The sequence below is a fragment of the Leopardus geoffroyi genome, chromosome D3 (genome assembly GCF_018350155.1).
Source record: "Leopardus geoffroyi isolate Oge1 chromosome D3, O.geoffroyi_Oge1_pat1.0, whole genome shotgun sequence".
Lineage (NCBI taxonomy): Eukaryota > Metazoa > Chordata > Mammalia > Carnivora > Felidae > Leopardus > Leopardus geoffroyi.
In genome coordinates, this window is record NC_059339.1 from 53,449,605 (window position 1) to 53,472,404 (window position 22,800).

The 22,800-nt window shown below is 36.8% G+C and overlaps 2 protein-coding genes across 6 annotated transcripts in view; one reads left to right on the forward strand and one right to left on the reverse strand.

Moving 5' to 3' along the window:
• TRAPPC8 (trafficking protein particle complex subunit 8) overlaps positions 1–3,293 on the reverse strand; it is an 82,795-nt gene extending 79,502 nt beyond the window's left edge. For all 5 annotated transcript variants that reach the window (XM_045458553.1, XM_045458550.1, XM_045458552.1 and 2 more), the window contains exon 1: positions 3,137–3,293. In XM_045458553.1, the coding sequence (XP_045314509.1) occupies positions 3,137–3,293 (157 nt within the window). The remainder of the gene's footprint in view (positions 1–3,136) is intronic.
• A 280-nt stretch (positions 3,294–3,573) lies between these two features.
• Positions 3,574–22,800, forward strand: part of RNF125 (ring finger protein 125) — a 93,311-nt gene continuing 74,084 nt past the window's right edge. Inside the window, exons 1-2 of the mRNA XM_045458554.1 lie at positions 3,574–3,685; positions 4,875–4,935. The gene's annotated coding sequence lies outside the window, so the exon portion shown is untranslated. The remainder of the gene's footprint in view (positions 3,686–4,874; positions 4,936–22,800) is intronic.

Consider the following 22,800-nt stretch of genomic DNA (forward strand, 5'->3'; position numbering starts at 1 on the left):
TATTTTTAAGGCCCTACACATGCATGGTATTCAAATTTGTTTTATCAACCCTCCCTCACTATTCACTATAGCTTTAAACCATGGGTTTTTCTACTGAAATCGAAAAAAAAGTGCACTCTACATTATATCTCAATAGTCAAAGCAAGTTTTGACCTCAAATAATAATATACCCACAGGCCAGAATGGAGTCCAATTATTTTTTTTAACACTCCTTTCTCCTTTTAAGGAAATTTTAGCTGTTTTAGTTAGTTGTGTTCTTAAACTATGTGCCTGAAGTTATATTCTCATGCCTCATTGCCTAAAGATACGCTATCTTTGAGGAATCCCCACACTTGAGACAAAAAACAAAAAACAAAAAAAAACAGTAGCCTTTTCTGGATGGCTAAGAACCCCAAAATTTATTTATCAGCAAAAAATTAAACTACAGAAAATTATGTCCTTTTCACCAAATTTCTAATGCCACCACCAAAGTCCAATGTCCTAATCACCTTAAACTTTGAAATGTTTATCAACTCTTATTTATCATTATAAACCATACAATTCTAATCTCCCCAACTTGATACCCTTGCTCAAGAATCTATGACTACCACACATTTTTACCATTAGATATGAAATCCAAAATCCCATTCCCAGAATTCAAGATCCTTCCTTACCTAGGAATCATCTTCCCTTACTATACCGTACTCTGATGGGGCAGTTTCCTCACTGCTCAGGAAGCACTCAATCTTAACTTCTAGCTTTTGCCATTCTCACCTCATCCCCATCCTCAACGGGAAATGCTGGCACTCTTCCTTTCCACCAACTCTCTACCTAACCATGAAAGTCCAATTCATTTTGTTTCTTCCTAAATCTTTTGCAGTTTACAGAAGGAAATCAGAAAAATCCTGAGGTGGGGCCCCTATTCACTGCACTATTCAATACAGGAAGCACCAGCCAGATGAAGCTATTGGGTTGGGCACTTGAAATGTCTAATCCAAACTAAAATGTAAACCTTATAAATGTCTAAATGCATACCAAAGTTCAAAGACTTAGCCATAAGAACATAAAATACTAAGATGTTTTATACTGATTACGTGTTGAAATAGTAACATTTTGGAAATATTGGGTTAAATACAATACTAAAACTAATTTCACCTGCTTTTTACTTTTTTTATAGTGTGACTTCTAAATAATTTTAAATAATATATGTAACTCACATCATATTTCTGCTGGACAGCACTGCTCTCTGGTGTGAATAACAATCCTATTGCCAAGAGATAAGATGACTTAAGAATACTTTGAGTCACATTGCCTGTTTTTAAATCTTTCCCACATACAGGACTGTAGACAAGTTAACATCTTTATGACTCAATGTTCTCAAATTTAAAATGGTGAGAAGAGTTATCTACACTATAGGATTCAACGAGAACTAGAAGAGAAGAGCTAAATAAAGCAGGTATCAAGTAGTAGCGTTATTATTCCTCATCAACAAAGCAGGAAAGAGCATACACATCAAAGTCAAACTGACTCTCACACTTTTTTTTAAGAACTTAAGAATGTAGGGCACTTTAAGGGCACCTGGGTGGCTCAGTCAGTTAAGTATCAGACACCGGATTTCCACTCAGGTCATGATCACAGTTTGGTTCGTGAGTTCAAGCCCCGCACAGGACTCTGCACCCACAGCATGGAGTCTACTTGGGATATTCATTCTCTCTCTCTCTCTCTCTTCCTCTCTGCCCCTCCCCTACTCTCTCTTTCAAAATAAATAAACATTTTAAAAACAAAACAAAAACAGAATGTAGGGCACTTTATTGTTCTTGATTTAGTAGAACATTGGAGGAGCTGAGCTTGATGGCTAAAGTACAAGCTGAAGAAAATCCAAAGGTTCCCAAACTTTGTTTTTTTGGACAGCTCCCACTCTCCTTTAAATAATAAAGTGAACTTATGGAGCTATTCTCTCAAAGAATACACACCTGTGGCACGTAAATACATACATGTATGGCACAGCACTTTCTGTGAAGAAATCATCATAACCAAATAAGCATCATAGTCATTTGCTTGATACAACCTCATCATAGAACCCTTCATTTTATTCGGACCTTAAGAAGAAAGAACTTTATTTATACTTTGCTATGTTCTATTTGCAAAGGTAAATATATTGCTTAAATACTCGGGAGTTTTATTATGCTTAGTTTTCACTAATAAAGAATGTAAAGGTGATGAAAACAGGCGGCTCTTCAATTAAAGACACATTTCTCCTGTTGATTAAACTTTTATCTGAAAAACTGAATCTTACGACTTTTCCATTCCTATAAATCTATTTAATTCCAACCATCCAAATTACAAATTGTCCTTACTTCTTCATCCATCAGGCAAAAGGCTGTTGCAAGTTTTATTATTTTCATAACATTTTTTTTCACAAGAGGTTAAATAAAATACTATATGCCTAAGAAAGTGTTTACATTTTCAAAGAAAAAACATAACTAAATAGAAGCTTAGAAAGAGATAGGCCCCAGGAGGGCACCCGGGTGGTTCATTTGAGCATCCAACTCTAGATTTCCGCTCAGGTTCATGAGATCAAGTCCAGCAGTAGGCTCTGTGCTGACAGTGCAGAGCCTCCTTGGGATTTTCTCTCTCTCTCTCTCTGCCCCTCCCCTGCTCTCTCACTCTCAAAATAAATAAACTTAAAAAGAGACAGAGCTAGGCCTCACTACCAGAAGAACACTACTCAAAACAACTTTGAAAGTCCAGTTTAACACCCAGGGGAAGATGATTCGTCTTCTTCATTAAGACTTCAGTGGTCTAAGGCAGCATCTTCCTACCCTTACCTGCCTTGCAACTTCCTAATTCCCTCCCTATGGTCGTTGAAAACCGTCTCAACGCCCTTCTCTGGGGCTCTTCCCCCCCCCCCCCCCCTAATTACCCAGCAGCCCGGCTGGTCCGGGGAAGAAGGAAAGTGCCTAGAGAAACTAGACGTTAGGACCGCGCTGTCTTGACAACCTCACTCATGGCCCCTCCCCCAGCCGCCAGTGGAGACACCCCGGGGCCCCAGCCGCGGACGCCACTCTACCGGCTCCGAGATGTAAACATCGCCCTTTTCTTCCCTGCCCGACCCGGCTTTGAGGAAGCACAGTGAAAAAGGGAGGAGACCACATACCCTCCGAAGTGAGGCGAGAGAAGGGCTTAAGCAACTCCGCGAAGCTAAGGTGATTGAGGCGAGTGAGCCGCTCGGCTTCGTCGCTGCACAGCGCGGCGACACAGGGGACGAAGGAGTCCGGGATTAGCTCCTGCACTGATTGTACACACTGGGCCATCGCCGCGGCACAAGCAGCGGCGGCGCCCGCCCTCCGGCCCACTCTCAGAGACTGATCTTGCGGCTGCAGCAGCTACTGCCGCCGCCCGCCGGCCTAGCCCGGCCGGGCGGGGCCCCACACTGAAGCCTTGAGACCAACAGAAGGAACAGACGCCGCTGCCTCGGCTCCCAGGCACACACCACGGACCCCTCCCCTGCACCGCAGCTCCTCAGGGCTCGCCCCGGCGTCTTCGCATTCCACCGTGATGGGTGGAGACGCCGACAGTCGCCAGTTAATCCTCCAGACGGTAAAACCTTGGTCACTGCTCGACCGGAACCGCCATGTTGAGGCCGAACCCTGACCCACCGGCAGTACCCGTCCCAGCAGGCCCCGCGCTCGCCCCTCACGTGACGGTATTAAAGGAGGCGATGGGGCGGGGAAAGAGCAGAGGAGAGGGAAGTGAAGAGCGACGGAGGCCGGTTGGGAGGCTGGCGCCGGAAGTGGTGCGATGGGTGGGCCCCTACGGAGTGAGGCGGGGCTACAAGCGCGGTGGGCGGAGCCAAACAGGAGACGCGCGACTTTAGGCCTGGTTCTCACACAAGCCTTTGGCAAAGCCGAGCGAGGTGCAGGTCCCGAGCCTGTGGGTCCGCGTTCGAGATCCGTGCTGTCACAGTGGTGCGGGAGCTCGCTCGCCTTCCACGCGGGCCGGGCCTATTTGGAGCCCCAAAGCCTCTCCCTGGAAACAGTAGGCAAAATAATGTGGCTGTTCGCGCTGTTTCCCACGCTCCCCGTAGGGCAGCAAGGGACACCTGCTCAAGGAAAAGTGTGCTGCCCGTGCGATATGTGCCCGTTTCTCGTGGCGCGGGCCTAAGCAGACCTTGTATCGTTTAAATACAGCCATGCTTTTAGAAATGGACCACAAACGTGGACCCAACCAGTGAGCAGAAATGTGTGGTCTTGTGGGTGCTGGAATTAACACGCGTGTAAGAGGAAACTCCTGGCACTAGTGTATGTTTGTTGGTCGTAGGGAAGTGGTGTGCTTGCAAACATCTGAGTCGTCTGCCGCCACGTTCGTTTCTCCACTATGCTTGGATGTTTTCTTCACAGTGATGGAGTTGCGGGAAGCCAGTAATTCCTTACCAAATGAAGTCCTAAACTGGCTTCCGTTCTTAGCTTGCCTTTTTAGAGATTGTTCGGTTACGTAAGTAGAGGTGAATGAAAGGGATTCTAGTACAGTGTCACTCAATTGTTTGAATTCCTTCTGAATTATAAGCCAAAGATACAAGGCAAGGAAAACTACAATGCTCTATCATGCTTTTATGGTACCTTAATTTAAAGGAAGCTTCCCCAACACCAGTATCTCAAATTGTCGGATTGTTTGGCACCCTGAGGTTTTTACCTTGGTAAGAATTTATGACAGGCAAGAGGTATGCCTTTCTCCTGTAAATTGATGGAAGGTAGGAAAGGACGACAGGACCTAATGACATGACATTTTAGCCACAAATCAATTCAGAACACATAACATGCAAGTTGAGGATCTGGGAATTCATTTCCTTAAAACTGTGCCTGAGCATCTCTTGGAAATTCTTCTTGTATCCCCAGGAGTACACATCCCCTTTTGAATACCTTGGACCTCAATCCCTTATGTGAGAATCCTATAAAAGTGAGTATGACTCAAGTTATACATTTTTTTTTTTTTTTTTTTTGGTAACAGGGCGCCTCAATGCAAGCATACAACTTTATTTAGTACTCAAAGTAATTAAAAAGGCAACATATTTTTTACACTAAAATTAAACTATTTGTATTAACCTCTCTGAGGACTCTTATTTTTTTCACTTTTTTAAAAAGTTTATTTATTTATTTACTTATTTTAAGAAAGAGAATGATTAGGGGAGGGGCAGAGAGAGAGAGGGAGAGAGAGAGAATCCCAAGCCAAGCAGGCTTGCCAACACCAGCCCAAAGCCTGACACAGGGCTTGAACCCATGAACCTCAAGATCATGACCTGAGCTGAAATGAGGAGTCAGACACTTAAGCAACTGAGCCACCCACGCACCCCTGAGAAGGACTTTCAAATATTTTAGCCTAAGTGAATTTTTTGAGATATTCACATTCCATAAAATTCACCCCTTTCAAGTATACATTTCTGTGGCTTTTAGTGTATTCAAAGTGGTACAACCATTACTACTATCTAATTCCAGGACATTTTCATCACCCTAAAAAGAAGCTTGGTACACATTAGCAGACACTCTCTACCCCTATACCTTCTCCAGCCCCTGGCAATCACTAATCTACTTTCTGTCTCGATAAGATTTACTTATTCTGAACATTACATATGAATGGAATCATAGAAGATGTGACTTTCTGTGTTTGGCTTCCTTCACTTAGCGTGTTTTCAAGGTTTATTCATGTTATAGCATATTATCAGTACTTCATTCCTCTTTATGGCTGAACCTCAATGGATTTTTGTCTTATACACTGACTTTACAATCTAACACCACATCCACAGAGTGGGTGAGTAATTCACTGTAAAAATCTATTTTTTTCTTCGTCTATCCTGATCTTCTAAGGTGTTCTCATCTAAAGGTTAAAGCTGAGTCACTGCTTTCCAGGCTACAAGAGTAGACAAAAGAATGGAAAAGCACATGATTAATAGTTTAAGCTCAAATTGTATTAATGGCACTCAATAATCTCACTCACATACTACTGGCCTTAATGAGTCTCACAATCTCATGTATCTCTCCAAAAGAGACTGAAAAACATAGTCTTCTGTTGCTAAATGAAGAAGAGGAGAGGGAATATGGGATGGAAGTCAAGGTGTCCACTACATTTCATTATTTATTATTAATGAGATACCCTGCAGAATGTATTTGTATGTAACTGAATGTATTATATGGGGTCCAAGATATCACACATCTCTCATTTCTCTGATTCCTCTGGACACCGGAGCTTTTTGTATCTCATGTCCTCGGGACTATTCACTGTGTCCAGGAAAAATGAGGTGCTATGATTGGCCAGGCTTTGGTCATGTGCCCAACCTCAAAGTCAAGAGGATAGGGTCTATCACTAAAAGAGGAAACTTGCTGGACAAAATAGTAACAATAACACAAACAACAAAGAACCTCTTTTCCAATATTAAATATGAGGACTATCTTCCTTCTCTCCCCAAAATCAAAGAATGACATAAAACTTCTGCTAAGCCAATGGGCTTATATTTTGGTATACTGTGCTACCAAACGTTCATTGATTATTTTATTTGGTGTGTATGGTATTGCTGATCTCTTCTGATGGCTGGTAAAGTCAAGTTTAAAGAACAGAGACACTGGAGTCAGAGAGGCCTGGGTGAAAAAGCGGTTCTACCACTTGTGAATAGAAATAATATCACCATTATTGGTCACTATCCACCAGGCATCATGCTTTACATCCTCTACCACTTTTGCTTGTCAACAAACCCTTAGAAGTATTTGCATCGCCAATTTTTAGATGTAGAAACTGAAACACAGAACAGTTAATTAACTTGCCCAAAGATAGTCAGCAATGGAGCGTGGAACAGGACCAGCACAGTTTAACCTAGAGACTTGATCACTAGGGTAAATTGCTTTTCCACGTTTCCTTGCTTTGAAAGCACCTATAGAAATTTTCATTTGCATAGTTTCGTATAGTTTTAGCAAGAAATCTGTGGCTTTTGACAAGTCACTTATCTTTCCTGAGCCTCACATTCTTTATCTGTAAGCTTAGAAAGTTGAGACTAGAAGATTTGCTGTATTCATCTGAAGGTGAAGATCTGAGAATCTATTCTTTCCACTATTATTAAATTTCATTGTGTAAACAGTAGATGGTGCTATTGAGTATTGGCTTTTAAAACCCAGTAAAAGCCATTCTAATTCCTGGATACATAGTTTTCACATAGGAGACACTTACCTGTATATCAGAGCATTGGAGATCAGGGGATGACCAGAAAATTCATACACGAAAAGTTTCTTAAGCTCAAAGATTTTACATTATGTTGCTTTGAAATGCTAGGAGGGAAAAAGACTTAAATATATAACCCACATGTTGGCCCATATTTTCTATTTTATTTACTGCACTGGATGTTTTAAGATTATTTATTAACATTCTAAAACACATGACATCCATTTTCTAATTATTTTAAGGATGAATCATAACCACAGTTTTGTACTCCAAAGCTCATAATTCTATTTTATACTTATTACAGGTATTTACACTCCATATAAATCTTCTCTAATTAAATCTGCAGGTAAAAATCTTTTGTAAATATTTTCATCCTTTATGCTTCTAAAATAAGAGATTGTATCAATGCTTGATTTTATTTTTTTTTAATGCTTGGTTTTAGGAGCACCTGGGTGGCTCAGTCAGTTGACCATCTAATTCTTGATTTTGGCTCAGGTCATGATCCCAGAATCATGGGATCAAGCCCTGAATCAGGCTCCACACTGAGCGTGGAGCTTGCTTGGGATTCTCTCTCTCTCTCTCTCTCTCTCTCTCTCTCTCTGCCTCCCTCCCTCTGCCCCTCACCCCTGCTTGTGTACTCTCTCTCACTAAAATTTAAAAAATATAGTAAGGGGCACCTGTTTGGCTCAGTTCATTAAGTGTCCAACTTCGGCTCAGGTCATGATCTTGCAGTTCATGGGTTCGAGCCCCACATCAGGCTCCGTGTTGACAGCTCAGAGCCTGGATGCTGCTTCGGATTCTGTGTCTCCCTCTCTCTCTGCCCCTCCCCCACTTACACATACTCTCTCTCTCAAAAACAAACATTAAAAATAATAATAATTTAAATGCTTGCTTTTAAGTTATATATAAATACTTCCCAAAACTGGATAAAAATGTAGCAAAAATCCATAATATTATGCCCAATGGTGAAATATAAGAAGCATTTACTTTAAAGTCAGAATAAAACAGGATGTCCATTATCACTGTTGCTATTCAGTACTTTTCTAGCTTCCTACAAAAGCAGCTGGAAAAGAAAAATAAGCAAAATTTATAGGCTTTCAAAAGGAAGAAACAAAGCTGTACTTGGTTGGAGATGATATAGTGGAGTAAATATCCAGTGCACCTTCATCATATTCATGTGGCTGTTCATCTTCTCTTCAGTTGCTCTCTCACAAGTGGAAGGCAGAGCTCATATTTTCAGCTCTTAGAGTTAAGGCATCATCATTTGACTTGGCTTTGGTCAGCTAGGCGTATACTTGCAAAAATCCTATCTGAAAGTGAATTACATGAGAAGATATGCTTTTGGAGAACTTTAACTTCTGCTCTCCCTGGTAGTAGCAGAGGCACCACAAAGATGTCAATTCTACTGAAATTAATCTACAGGTTCAATGCAATTTTCATCAAAATACCCACAGAGATTTTATGGAATTTGACAAACTAATTCAGAAATCAACATTTAAGAACAAAGGTCTAAGAATAGATAATTTTGAAGACAAATTCCAAGGTATTTACTCTACCAGAAAGCCAGCCATACCAAGGTCATAATACAGTTATCAAAAGACAGCTGTAGACAGATAGGCCAATGGAATAGAATAGAGAGCTGCAGGATAGACCAACTTGAAACAAAGCAATATAGAAAGGATGGAGTATTCAATAAATGGCGCTTTAATAATCAGTTATCTCTTTGGAACAAAAATCCAATTCATTAAAAAAGCCAGTTTAGGTAGGGGCACCTGGGTGGCTCAGTCCGTTAAGCTTCCGACTTTAGCTCAGGTCATAACCTCGTGGTCCGTGAGTTCGAGCCCCACGTCAGGGTCTGTGCTGACAGCTCAGAGCCTGGAGCCTGCTTGAGATTCTGTGCTCCTTTCCCCTCCCCCACTCACACTCTGTCTCTCAAAAATGAATAAATGTTAAAAAAGATTAAAAAAAAACAGTTTAGATAGAATAAAGATGCAAATAACAATAGCAAACACTTACTTGATGCCTATTAAAAGCCTGGTATTGTTTTAAGCCTTTTACGTATGCCACTTATTTATTCCTCATAAGAACCCTATCAAATAGGTACTGTTAATATCATCTCATTTTATAAATGAGGAAACTGAGGCAAAAGAAGTTAATTAAATTGTCTCAAAGCCACTAAGTAGAAGAACTGTGATTTGAACTTAGGTAATCTGCCTCTTGAGACCATTTTAATATGCCATATGTTAATGCATTATGTTGTCTCCCTTTCGCACAGAGGAGGGACAGATTTCTTAAACAAGATTCCAAAAGTGCATATCATGACAGAAAATATTGATAATTAAATTTAAGATCTCCTAGGGGCGCCTGGGTGGCTCAGTTGGTTGAGCGACCGACTTTGGCTCAGGTCGTGATTTCACAGTTTATGAGTTTGAGCCCCACATCAGGCTCTGTGCTGACAGCTCGGAGCCTGGAGCCTGCTTCGGATTCTGTGTCTCCCTCTCTCTCTGCCCCCTCCCCCCAACTCATGCTCTGTCTCTCTCTGTCTCAGAAATAAATAAACATTAAAAAAAATTTTTTTAACAAAAAACCAAAATAAATAAAATAAATTTAAGATCTTCTTTTCATCAAAAGACCACAAAGATAGCAGAAATACAAGCTACAGATGTGAAAAGATATGTATCTACACTAAGGAATTATGTTTAATAAGGAAAAGGGGAAACAATACAATGGAAAAATGGACTAATGACAGAAAGTCATTTAACAGAAAAGGAAACTTGAACTGTCAATAAACATTTAAATATTCTCAAAGTTAAAAAAAAAATGGGCAAAGGATACAAATAGATGATTCTCCAAAGAAAGATAATAAATAGGCAATAAGCACATAAAAAGATGTTCAACATCATTAACCATCACGGAAATGAAAATCAAAACCATAATGAAATACGACATCACACCCACTAGGATGGCTGTAATCAAAAAAACAAAGAATAACAAATGAAACAAGGATGTGGAGAAATTTGAGCCTTCCTCTACTGCTGGTGGGAAGGTTAAAGGGGTGCAGCAGTTTGGAAAACAGCTTGTTAAACAGAGTTTCTCAACTATTAAACATGGAGTTGCCAGGATGCCTGGGTGGCTCAGTAGGTTAGGTGTCAGACTTTGGCTCGGGTCATGATCTTGCAGTTCACAAGTTTGAGCCCCACATTGGGCTCTCTGTTGTTCGCACCAAGCCCGTTTCAGGTCCTCTGCCCCTCTCCAGCTTGTGTTTTCTCTCTCTCTCAAAAAGAAATAAACATTTTTTTAAAAAGTAAAAAAACAAAAAACAAAAAAACATAGAGTTACCATATGATTCAGCACTTTTACTCTTAGGAGAGATGAAAATGTATGTCCACACAAAAAGTGGTATGTGAACCTTCATAATGGTATTATTCATGATAGCCCAAAAGTGGAAACAGTCCAAATGTTCATCAACTAATGAACGAATAAGTAAGTATATACCATGCGACAGAATATTATTACTGTTAATATTACTGATACATGTTACAACATGGATGAACCTTGAAAACATGCTGAGTGAAAGAAGTCAGTCACAAAGGACCACATATAATTCCATTTATATGAAATATCCAGAATACATTCATGGAGATACAAAATAGGTTAGGGTTGGGGGGAGTGAGGAGGAGGAGTGGCAGAGTTGGAAGCTTATGGCTAAGGGCTGCCAGGCTTCTTTTGGGGTGATAAAAATATTCTAAAATAATTATGATGATGATGCCCAACTCTGAATGTGCTAAAAAGCCACTGAATTGTATAATTTAAGTGGGTGAAATTGTATGGTATGTGAATTATATCTCAATAAACTTGTTACTCAAAAAGTGCAATTGCAATAATTTGCAATTAAAAAAGATCAGAGATGAGGAAAAGCATTACAATTTGTGTTGTAATGTTTGGTAACAACAAAACCATAAATGGAAAGAAATTCTAGTCATGGTTTTTCCACTGCCTAGTTGTAAGACCTTGGAACACTAGTCACTTAACCTTTGTGATCTCAAGAATCATCATCTGTAGATTAAGGATTGTACGAATGCTAAGAACTTAGAATTCTAGGGGAGCCTGGGTGGCTCAATCAATTAAGCGTTTGACTTTGGCTCAGGTCATGATCTTGCGGTTCTTGGGTTCAAGCCCTGCGTTGGGCTCTGTGCTGACAGCTCAGAACCTGGAACCTGGAGCCTCCTTCAGATTCTGTGTCTCCCTCTCTCTCTGCCCTTCCCGCCCCCCCCCCGCCCCCCCGCCATGCTCTGCCTCTCTCTCTCAAAAATAAGTACACGTTAAAAAAAAAATTTTTTTAAAGAACTTATGATTCTAAACAATGGTTCTTAATTTTTAGGATCACAGATCTCTTTGATAAGTTGATAAACATCAGGGGCATTCTGGTATAAATCGTAAGGCACTGTTAATTACTATTGATGTTTAATATTGTTTTGAAATTTTGGACAAATGAAATAAAAATAACTGGTATAAATATTGAAAAAGGAAAAACAGGCTGTTATATATTCACAAAACCCGGACAAATTTAGAAAAAAAATCATGAGAATTAATAAAAATTATTCAACAAAGTGTCCTAAATTCATAAAAATCAATAGAAATGAACAAGAATAACCTAATTGGAAAATACAATTTTTTTAAAAAAAGATGTCACATTCAAATCTATACTCCTGAATTGGAAGGTTATCTCAATCAATGAAAATTTCAGTTATTTTTCAAATATTGAGGACTTTCCAGATATGTTTCTATTATTGATTCATAATTTAATGCCTTTGTGATCAAACATACTTTGTATGACTGAATAATTTTAAATTAGTGAGAGTTGGTTTAAGGCTCAGAATATGGTCTATCTTGGTAAATGTTCTGTGCATACTTGAAAAAAAATTATGTATTCTGCTCTTGTTGGAAGGTTGTTCTCTAAATGTTAATTAGGTAACATTGATTGGTCATGATCTTCAATTGCCTTGTACTCTTATATCTATCTATTATATTTATCTTTTATCTTATTAATATCTTTTTCTCTTTTTAATGTTGATTTATTTATTTTGAGAGAGAGAGCACTCAAGAGCGAGGGGCAGAGAGAGAGGGAGAGATAGAATCCCAAGCAGGCTTAGCACTGTCAGTGCAGAGCCTCACGTGGGGCTCAATCTCATGATGATGAGATCCTGACCTAAGCCGAAATCAAGAGTCAGACACTTAACCTACTGAGCCACCCAGGCACCTCTATTATCTGTTTATTCTTAGGGCTGCTGTAGCAAAAAATGCCACAAACTGAGTGGCTTAAAATAACAGAAAATTATTTACTCACAGCTTTGGAATCCTGAAGTCCAAAATCATGGTGTCAGCAGGGCCTTGCTCCCTTAGAAGACTCTAAAGAAGAATCCTCTTCCTTTTCCCTCTTGTAGCTTATGGTGAATATTGACAATCCTTGGCATTCCTTGGCTTGTGGCAAATCTAATCTCTGACTTTGTTGTCACTTGGATTGCTTTCCTATGTCTCTGTATCTCCAAATTTCCCCCTCTTTATAAAGACACCAGTGATTGGATTTAGGTCCCACTTTCATCTAACTTGATTGCATCTACAAAATCCTTTTTCAAATAAAGTCGTATTTATACATATGGGGGTTAGGAATTCAGTACACCTCTTTCGTAGATGCAGTTGAACCCACAACACTATTCTTATATCTATTCTTATATCCGTATATCTATCCTCATAGAAGGATATGTCATTCTGTATCTTTAGACTTACAGTGGATTTTTTGATGTACATCTATTCATTGAGAGAGAAGTATGGAAATCTCTGTCTATAATTGTAGATTGGCCTATTTCTCATTTCAGTTCGATGAATTTTTGCTTCATATAATCTGAAGCTCTCAATTTGGTGCATTAATGTTTAGTATTGCTAAGTCTTCTTGAAGAATTGACTTTTTTAGTGAAGAATGAACCCTATCGTTCTCCCATGCAGCATAATACTGAAGGTCTTAGTTTGCATAATATGGGAAGAAAGAAATATATGGTCTATGGATCAGAAAGAAAAATAAGTAAGTCTCTCATTATTTGACAGATGATATTACTTAAGGAGAAAATTTACTTTACTGTCATAGAACAGTTATTTACAACAGAGAGTTCTACAGAATTGCTAGATAAAAGATCAAAAAACCAATTGTGCTATTACATATCAGCAACAGATACCCAGAAAATAGACATTTAAAAAGATAATTCTTCAACAACAATTAAATATTTGACCTGATTGGAATATATATAATGTATTTTTATATGTATGATATACATGTAAATTTTTTTTAGCTTTTTGAAATTTTATTATTTTTATTATTTTTAATATGAAATTTATTACATGTAAATTTTAAACATGAAATTATTTTGTGGAGAAACCCTTAAAACTTTATTGAAAAATAAATAATTTTTTTGAAAAACTAAAAAATTTAAAATAATACTTAAGTAAATAGATACACTTTGTTTATGGACTCAACACTGTAAGGATGGCAGTTCTTCTCAAATTAATCTGTAAATTCAATTCTAAATTTAATAATATGAGGAATCAGGGGTGCCTGGTTGGCTCAGTTGATTAAGCATCTGACTCTTGATTTTGGCTTAGGTCATGATCTTCTGGTTCATGAGTTTGAGCTCTGCATTGGGCTCTGTGCTGTCTCTCTCAAGATAAATAAATAAACTTAAAAAAAAAAGAATATGAGGAATTACAAAAGGAGAAATAAGTAAATTTTACTACTTCAAAATTTAAAACTATTATTTACAAAAAAAGGGATAATCCGAAAATAACCAAACAGGAGGAAAGGTTTATCGTAAATATAACAAAAATAAAATGTTTTCCATATACAGAGTTTCCTTTCTAGGAGAAACATATTTGCTTTTTGTTATATTTATAATAAATCTTTCCTCATATCTTTTTGTTCTTATGCATCTCTCCAATTAGTCCCACTTCTTTCTATCCTCAGGTGTTTGCTGCCTTTACTGTTTTATTATACCTCACCTCAATTTTTCAATAGCCCATTAATTGCTCTTTCAGCCTCCAATCTTGTTCAGCTTCAATGCCATTCTCTAGAGTGAACTCTCTAAAATGCATATCCAAATATGTTATTCACTTCTGTAAAAATTTTCGGTGACTCTCCATAGCCCAAATCCCTAACATAACATGTTAGGATATATTTTTACCTGGCCATTGTCCTCTCCCCAGTCTCTTCCTCCACAAATGCATTCTGCTCAAATTTCATCTTCTCGTGAGATAGAATTCTCTTTCAAGTTTAGCAATGTCGTGTACTTCTACGTGTCTCATAGCAAAACTTAATATAGACTGTCCCATTGTAATATAATCATTTGTTTTCTTATTTGTTCTCACATATAAATTTTGAGTTTTTTGAGAGCAAGTACACAGTAGGCACTCATTTCATCACCCGTGTAAGATAAATGAAAGAAGGATATAAAGAGAGAGATCATAGAAGTTTTACTTGGCAGCTCTGTAAATTAATGTCTCGCTTTTCAAAAGCAATTTGGTGGCATGTATCAAGGGCTATGGAAGTGTTCATAGTCCTGCCCCAATTGGTTTACAACAAGGCAAACAATCCTTCTATAATAATATCTTAACTGCTAAAAGTTGAAACCATATGGGCTGCTCTCCATGGTTCTGAACTATACTTGACAATCAAGACACTAATTTAGTTCACTAATATCTCCTGTGTAATTTTTCCCCCAGATATGTGAAGCAGAGTAGGGAAGAGAGGGTTATTAGAAAGAAATGTAAAACAGGAAGAGAGATTATTCCAAAGGTATATCACTTAGACTTTCAGGTGGAAAAGGAGATTCATTTTGAGATTATTTTCAGGTGGTTTCAGCTGCAAAATTCCACAGCAAAGGAATCAATAGAATGAAAAGGCAACATACAAGATGGGAGAACATATTTGCAAATCATATATCTAATATATCCTACAACTCAATAGCAAAGAAACTAATAACCAATAAAATGGGCCAAGGACGTGATAGACATTTCTCAAAAAAATATATAAATGATCAACAAGCATATGAAAAAAAATGCTGACTGTTACAAATCATCAGGGAAATGCAAATCGAAACCGAAATGAGATAACATCTCACACTTGTCGGGATGGCAATTATCAAAAAAATAAAAGATAACTGTTGGCAAGGATATGAAGAAGTTGGAGCTCTGTACATTGTTGGTGGGAATGCAAAATGGTGCAGCCACTATGGAAGACAGTATGATGTTCCTCAGAAAATTAAAAACAATTACAATATGATCCAACAATTCCACTTCTGAAAAATTGTACAAAAAAATTAAAATTGGAATCTTGAAGAAACGTTAGGACACTAATGTCCCACACAGCACTATTCATAATAGCCAAGATGTAGAAACAAACTAAATGTCCATTGACTGATGAATGAATAAAGAAAATGTGGTATATACATACATGCAGCAGAATATAATTCAGTCTTAAAAAGAAGAAAATTCTGCAATCTGCAACAACATGGATGAATCTTGAGGACATTTTGGTCAATGAAATAAGCCCAACACAGAAAGATAAAAACTGCATGATCTCTCTTACAAGAAATATCTAAATGTTCATAGAAGCAAAGAGTGAAGTGGTGGTTGACACGGGCTGAAGGGAGGAGGAAATGGAAAGTTACAAATAAATGGGCATATCGTTTCAGTCAAGCAGGATGAATACGCTCTAGAGATCTGCACATATGGTCATCAATTGTATATTGCACATTTAAAAATAGGTTAAGAGGATAGATCTCATGTTAAATGCTCTTAATATAAAATTCAATTTAAAAATAAAATAAAAATGTAGTTGTTTGCCTAATAATATAATCTCAAAATATACAAAGCTAATATTTAAAGGATTAGGGGCAAAAACAGACAAATCTTTTTAATAATTGATAAACAAGCAGAAAAGAGTCCATAAGGTTATTTGAATAACACACTTAACAAAATTGACCTAATCATTATATAAAATATAGTTCAACAAGTGTAGAAAACACATTATTTTCAAATACACATGGAACAATTATTCAAATAAATCATATGCTAAGTCATAAATCAAGACTAATCAAATATCAAAGATTACAATCATAGAGAAATTAACTATAAAGAAATTAAGCTAGAAATAAATAACAGGTAACTAGTAAATCCACAAATGCATGGAAATTTCATACTTCTAAATAACTCTTAGCTAAATAAGAAATCAGAATGAAATTAGAAAAATTCTGAACTAAATGCTAATGAAAGCATATCATTTAAAGTCATGGAACTCAGTGAAAGTAGTGCGTAGAGGAAAATCTAAGACTTAAATATTTATGAATAAAAATAAATGATATCAGTTAACTGTTTATGCAACCAACTAAAGAAGCTAAGAGAAAATTAGCAAATTAAATCTAAAGAAAAGAAGAAGGAAATAATACAGATAAGATCAGAAATCAAAGAAATAGAAAACAAATTGAGATAATTCAACAAGGCAAAATACTTTTTCTTTGAAGTTTTTATTAAACCCTTTGCAAGGCTTAACAGGAAAAAGGTAGAAGTTTCAAAGACAGGCATGAAAAAGAAGACAAAAAGATGCCAAAGACATTAAAAGGATAATAAGAGAATGAACTATTTATGTCAATACATTTGAATATTTAGATGAAGTCGACAAATCCCTCACAAAAAGGAAACCAAAAGAAATAGGATAGGTGAATAATACTATACTATTAAAGAAATTGCATCTATAATTAAAAAAAAAAAAAAACTTCTCACAAAGCAAACCGCAGTCCCAAGGGGCGTCATTAGTAAATTCTATCAAACATGTAAAAAAAAAAAAAAAAAGTATCCTAAACTCTTCCAGATAGGCGAGGGAATACTTCCCAACTCATTTTACCTAACCACCATAACATTGATATCAAAACTTAACAGTAAATTACAAAAACAAGTTATAGGTTTACTCATAAACATAGGTACAAATATTATAAATAAAATATTAATAAATTAAATTCATACAGATATACGTGTTACATAATGACCAAGATGCTTTTATTCCAGGGAATATAAAATTCATTTAAACATTTGAAAAACCAATCATTGTAACCTACCACAATAACAAAACAAAGGAGAGAAATCATTTAATAATTTCAATTGATGCCAAAAAGCATTTGGTAAAATTTAATATCCCTTCATATGAAAATACCTATTGATCTAAAAATTCTCAGCAAATAAGGAAAAATAATACAGTCTATCTGAAAAGAGGTATCTACAAAACTCTTACAGAAAATACCTTTGATGATGAAATCTCCAAAGCCTTCCTGGGGAAAAAAAAAGGATATCCACTATCACCACTTTTATTCAATATTTTGCTTGATATAAACTATGCAATTAAGCAAGAAAAACAAGTAAATCTACAAAGAATGGAAAGAAAGAGATAAAACAGTCATTATTCACAGATGATACAATTGCGCACATTAAAATCAGAAAGAACTTTGCATCAGCCAGTAGAATTAATAAGTAATTTTAGCAAGGTCACTGGATATAAGGTCAGTATATATAAAAATCAGTTGTATTTCTATAAGCTAGGAAAAAAACTACATAACAAAATCTAAAAAATTAGATAATAAAATATTAAAACAGTGTAACTTAACATTGCATCAAAAGACATCAAATACCTAAGGAAAAAAATTAATAAAAAATATCCAAGACCTATATTCAGAAAACAACAAAACATCACAGAGAAAAATTAAAGAAGACCCAAATAAATCAAGGTTGTGTTATCTTCACGGATTTGAGAACTACATATTTTAAAGATGATGATTCTTTCCATATCAAAGAATATTTTTGGGGGGAAAGGAATAGAAAATTTAGTAAAACTGATTCTAAAATTTATATCAAAATCCAAAGGATAACAAATTCAATATTGAAGAAAAAGGACAAAATTGAGAATTTACCTATCAAATATCAAAAATTATTTTTAAATACAGGTATAAAAACAGCATGGTATTGATTCAAATGTAGCAAATGGATCAGTGGATCAGAAAACAAATTTCAAAACAGACATCAAAAATCTATGCCAGATGCTCATACACTTAAATGTCTAAGAAAAAAAAAACTTTTGTTTTCAGTTTCTTTATCTTTTAGAGACAGAGAGAGAGAGAGAGAGAGCTGAAGCATGAGCAGGGGAGGGGCAGCGAAAGATGGAGAGAATCCCAAACAGGCTCCGTGCTGTCAGCACAGAACCCAACGTGGGGCTTGATCTTGTGAACTGGGAGATCATGACCAGAGCCGAAATCAAGTCAGATGCTTAACCAACTGAGCCACTCCAGCGCCCCAAAAACTTCTTAAAATATAACATAGGTGAGTATGCCCATGACTTTAGGATATGCAAAGATTTCCTAAACGTAACACAAGACACATAATGAAAGAGATTGCTAAATTGGACTTGACTAAAATTAAAATTTCTGTACAACAAATGTACTATTAAGAGAATGAAAATGCAAAGTACAGAATAGGAGATGATATTCACAATTTACATATTTGACAAGAAAAAAATTGTATCCAGATTCTACAAATCAGTAAGAAAGACAGACACTGCAATTTTTAAATAGGCAAATGATTTGAACTGGTACTTGACAAAAGAGGACATCCAAATGCCTGATAAGCAAATGAAAGGGTGCTCCATATCATTTGTCACACACCATAATGGCTAAAGTTATGGCATGGCCAATACTCAGTGTTCACAATAGCGTAGAGTAACTGGAACTCTCATATTCTGCTATGGGAGTTTAAGTTGATTCAGTCCATTGGCTTCAGCTGCTCTTTACATTTAGAATTGTGGAAACTAAATAAATCCACTACTGTCCTGCTTATCTGGACCAGATCCCTCTGAGAAACACAAATTATATCTCATTTATCTAATAAAGCCAAGCATACTTTAACAGACCCAGTAATTCCATTCAAATATTTAACACATAGACATACATGCTCCAAAAGATTTGTATAAGAAAGTTCATAGGAGTTTGTTGGTAATAGCTCTAAATTCGACAAACTCAAAATGACTATTGACAGTAGAGTGGATAAATTGGGGCATATTCCTATGATAGAATATATACAAAAGTGATGAACCAATACTACATGTGCAAAGACATCCTATATGAGTCCACATTTATGGAATAAAAAATAAGTAAAATTAACTATAATGACAGATGTCAGAAAAGTGGTAAACTTTGGTGGAGAAATATTGACTAGAAAGGGGCATGAGATAGGTTTCTGGGGTGTTGGTAATGTTCTTGATCCTAATATAGGGAGTGGTTGCATAGATATATTCGCTTATAGGAGTTTATGATCTATAAACTTAAATTTGTATATTTTCCTTGATATTTTATAATTTTGATTTTTTTAATTTACCACCCCCAAACATACCAAGGTGACATAAGTTTTTTCCAAGGTTTTCCCTTCAAGTTTTATAGTTTTTAGCTTTTGTGTTTACATTTATGATCCATTTCAAGTTAATTTTGTAAATGGTTTGAGAGTCAACACTAACTTTTTTTCATAAGGATATCAAGTTATTACAGCATCATTTGTTAAAAGTATTTTCATTCCTATTGAATTGCCTTGACACCTTTGTAGAAAACCAATTTACCATGTATCTGAAGTCCTAATTCTGGATTCTTTATTCTACATCTATCCTTATACCAGTAATACATCATCTTTTTGTTTTGTTTTGCTTTGCTCTGTTCATTTATTTTTATTTATTTATTTATTTTTAATGTTTATTTTTGAGAGAGAGAGGCAGAGACAGAGACAGAACATGAGCAGGGGAGGGGCAGAGAGAGAGCGAGACACAGAATCTGAAGCAGGTTCCAGGCTCAGCTGTCAGCACAGAGCCTGATGCGGGGCTCAGACTCATGGACCATGAGATCATGACCTGAGCCAAGTCAGACGCTCAACTGACTGAGCCACCCAGGCACCCCTTGTTTTGTTTTGTTTTGTTTGTTTGTTTTGTTTGTTTGTGGGTTTTTTTCCTTCATACTACACCATCTTGATTACTATAACTTTATACTAAGTCTTGAAATCAGGTTGCTTAAGTCCTTCAATTTTTGGTGTTTTTGTTTTGAAATTACTTTGTTTCAGGGGCGCCTGGGTGGCTCAGTCGGTTGAGCATCTCACTCTTGATTTTGGCTCAGGTCAAGATCCCAGAGTCATGGAATTGAGCCCTGTGTCTATGCCTAGCATGGAGCCTGCTTGAGATTCTCTGTTTCTCTCTCTCTCTCTCTCTCTCTCTCTCTCTCTCTCTCTCTCTCTCTCTCCCCTTCTCCCCTGCTCATGCATGCTCTATCTCTAAAGAATTTTTTTTAAATACATAAATAAATAATAAGAAAAAAGGGTAAATACAATAAGATATTTTGGGAGAGACCACATTCATAAAACTTATATCATTTTAATTGTTCTACTTTATTATTAGCATTGTTATTAATATCTTACTGTGCCTAATTTATAAATTAAACTTTATCATATGTATGTGTGTATAGGAAAAAACAGGATACGTAGAGCTTGGTACTATGATCAGTTTCAGGCATCCACTAGGATCTATGGTAATAATTCCTGTATCATTCTTGTTAATTGGCGATATGTATTATTTTTTTCTCTTGATTCCTTTTCTAAGGCTTGACTATTTATGCTAATATTTTTATATATTTTTTCTAACGTCTTGTCTTTTTTTTTAATGTTTATTTATTTTTGAGAGAGAGAGCACAGGGGAGGGGCAGAGAGAGAGGGAGATGGATTATCCGAAGCACGGTCCACACTGTCAGCACAGAGTCCAATACAGGGCTCAAAATCGTGAACCGGGAGATCACGACCTGAGCCAAAGTTGGACACTTAACCAACTGAGCCACCCAGGTGCCCCATATGCTAATCTTTTTAGCATTACTAGTGAATAATGTAAAATCAGCTCTTATATTTACTAATTTTCTCTATTGTTTGCTGTTTCCTATTACACTGATTTCTGCTCTTTGCTTTATTTCCTGCCTTCTACAATTTTAGAGTTTGCTTTGCTCTTCTGTTTTTAAGTTTTTTAAGGTAGAATCTTAGATAATTGATGTAAGACCTTTCTTTAATTTATTTATTTTTTTAAAGTAAACTCTACCCCTAACATGGGGCTTGAACTTACCATCTAGAGATCAAGAGTTGCATGCTCTACTGACTGATCAAGAGTTGCATGCTCTACTGACTGAGCCAACCAGGTGCCCTAGGCATTGCTTCTATTTAATATAAGAATTTAAAGCTATAAAGCTTTCTCTGAGCACTGCCTTAGTTGCATCCTCCCCAAAATGGATATCTAGTATTTTCATTGTTACTCAGTTTGAAATAATTTCCAATTTCTCCTGTCATTTCTTATTGATCTATGGATCGCTTAGAAGTTTGTTGCTTAACTTCTAAATATTTGAACTTTTCCACGTGTTATGGATTGAATGTTTGTGTCCTTCCAAAATTCGTATGTTGAAGCCCTAACCCCCAGTGTAGTTATATTTGAAGATGGGACTCTAAGAAATTAATTAAAATTAAATAAGGTCATAAGGGTGGGGCACTGAGCCGATAGGATTGTCCTTATAAGAGACATCAGAGAGCCCTTTCACATCTCTCTTTCTTCATGTACCCATGTGAAGACATAGCAAGAAGTTGGCTATGTACTAGCCAAGAAGAAAGCACTCACCAGAAATTCGCTGGCACCTTAAATCTTTAAGCCACCTAGTCTGTGGTACTTTGTTGTAGCAGCCTGAGGAGCCTAATATACCAAGATATCTTGTTTGTAACTTCTAATTGAATACTGCTATAGTCAGGCAACATATTCTACATGATTATGATTTTTTTCATTAGATATTTTTAATAAGTCAACATCTTTGAGTCAAAATTCATGACTAAACATGAATTTGAAAAGAAAATTTGAAAATTTGGAAGGTGCAATCAAAGGGGACAACTCTATGGTTGTTAAGTGCAGAGTTCTGTCAATATCAGTTAAGGTAGTTGATGGTTTAATTCACATCAACTATGATGACAAATACTTTTAGAGGTTTCTAATATTTTTAGATAGTAGCAACGGATAATTGATTTTGCTCTAGCTTTTTCATTTCTATTTTTTAAAATTTTTTAATGTTTATTTATTTTTGATAGAGAGAGACAGAGTGCAAGCAGGGGAGGGGCAGAGAGAGGGAGACAGAATCTGAAGCAGGCTCCAGGCTCTGTGTTTTCAGCACAGAGCCTGACGCGGGGCTCAAACCCACAAACCGTGAGATCATGACCTGAGTTGAAGTTGCACGCTTAACCAACTGAGCCACCCAGGCTCCCCTTTCATTTCTATTTTTTAACTATTTTTTAAAATTTATTTATTTTGAGAGAGAGAGTGCATGTGTGTGAGTGGGGGAAGGGCAGAGAGAGAAGGAGAGAGACAATCCCAAGCAGCCTCTGCACTGTCATTGCAGAGCCTGGCATGGGACTGGATCCCATTTGAGATCATGACCTGAGCTGAGAGATCAAGAGCGGAACACTTAACCAACTGAGCCACCC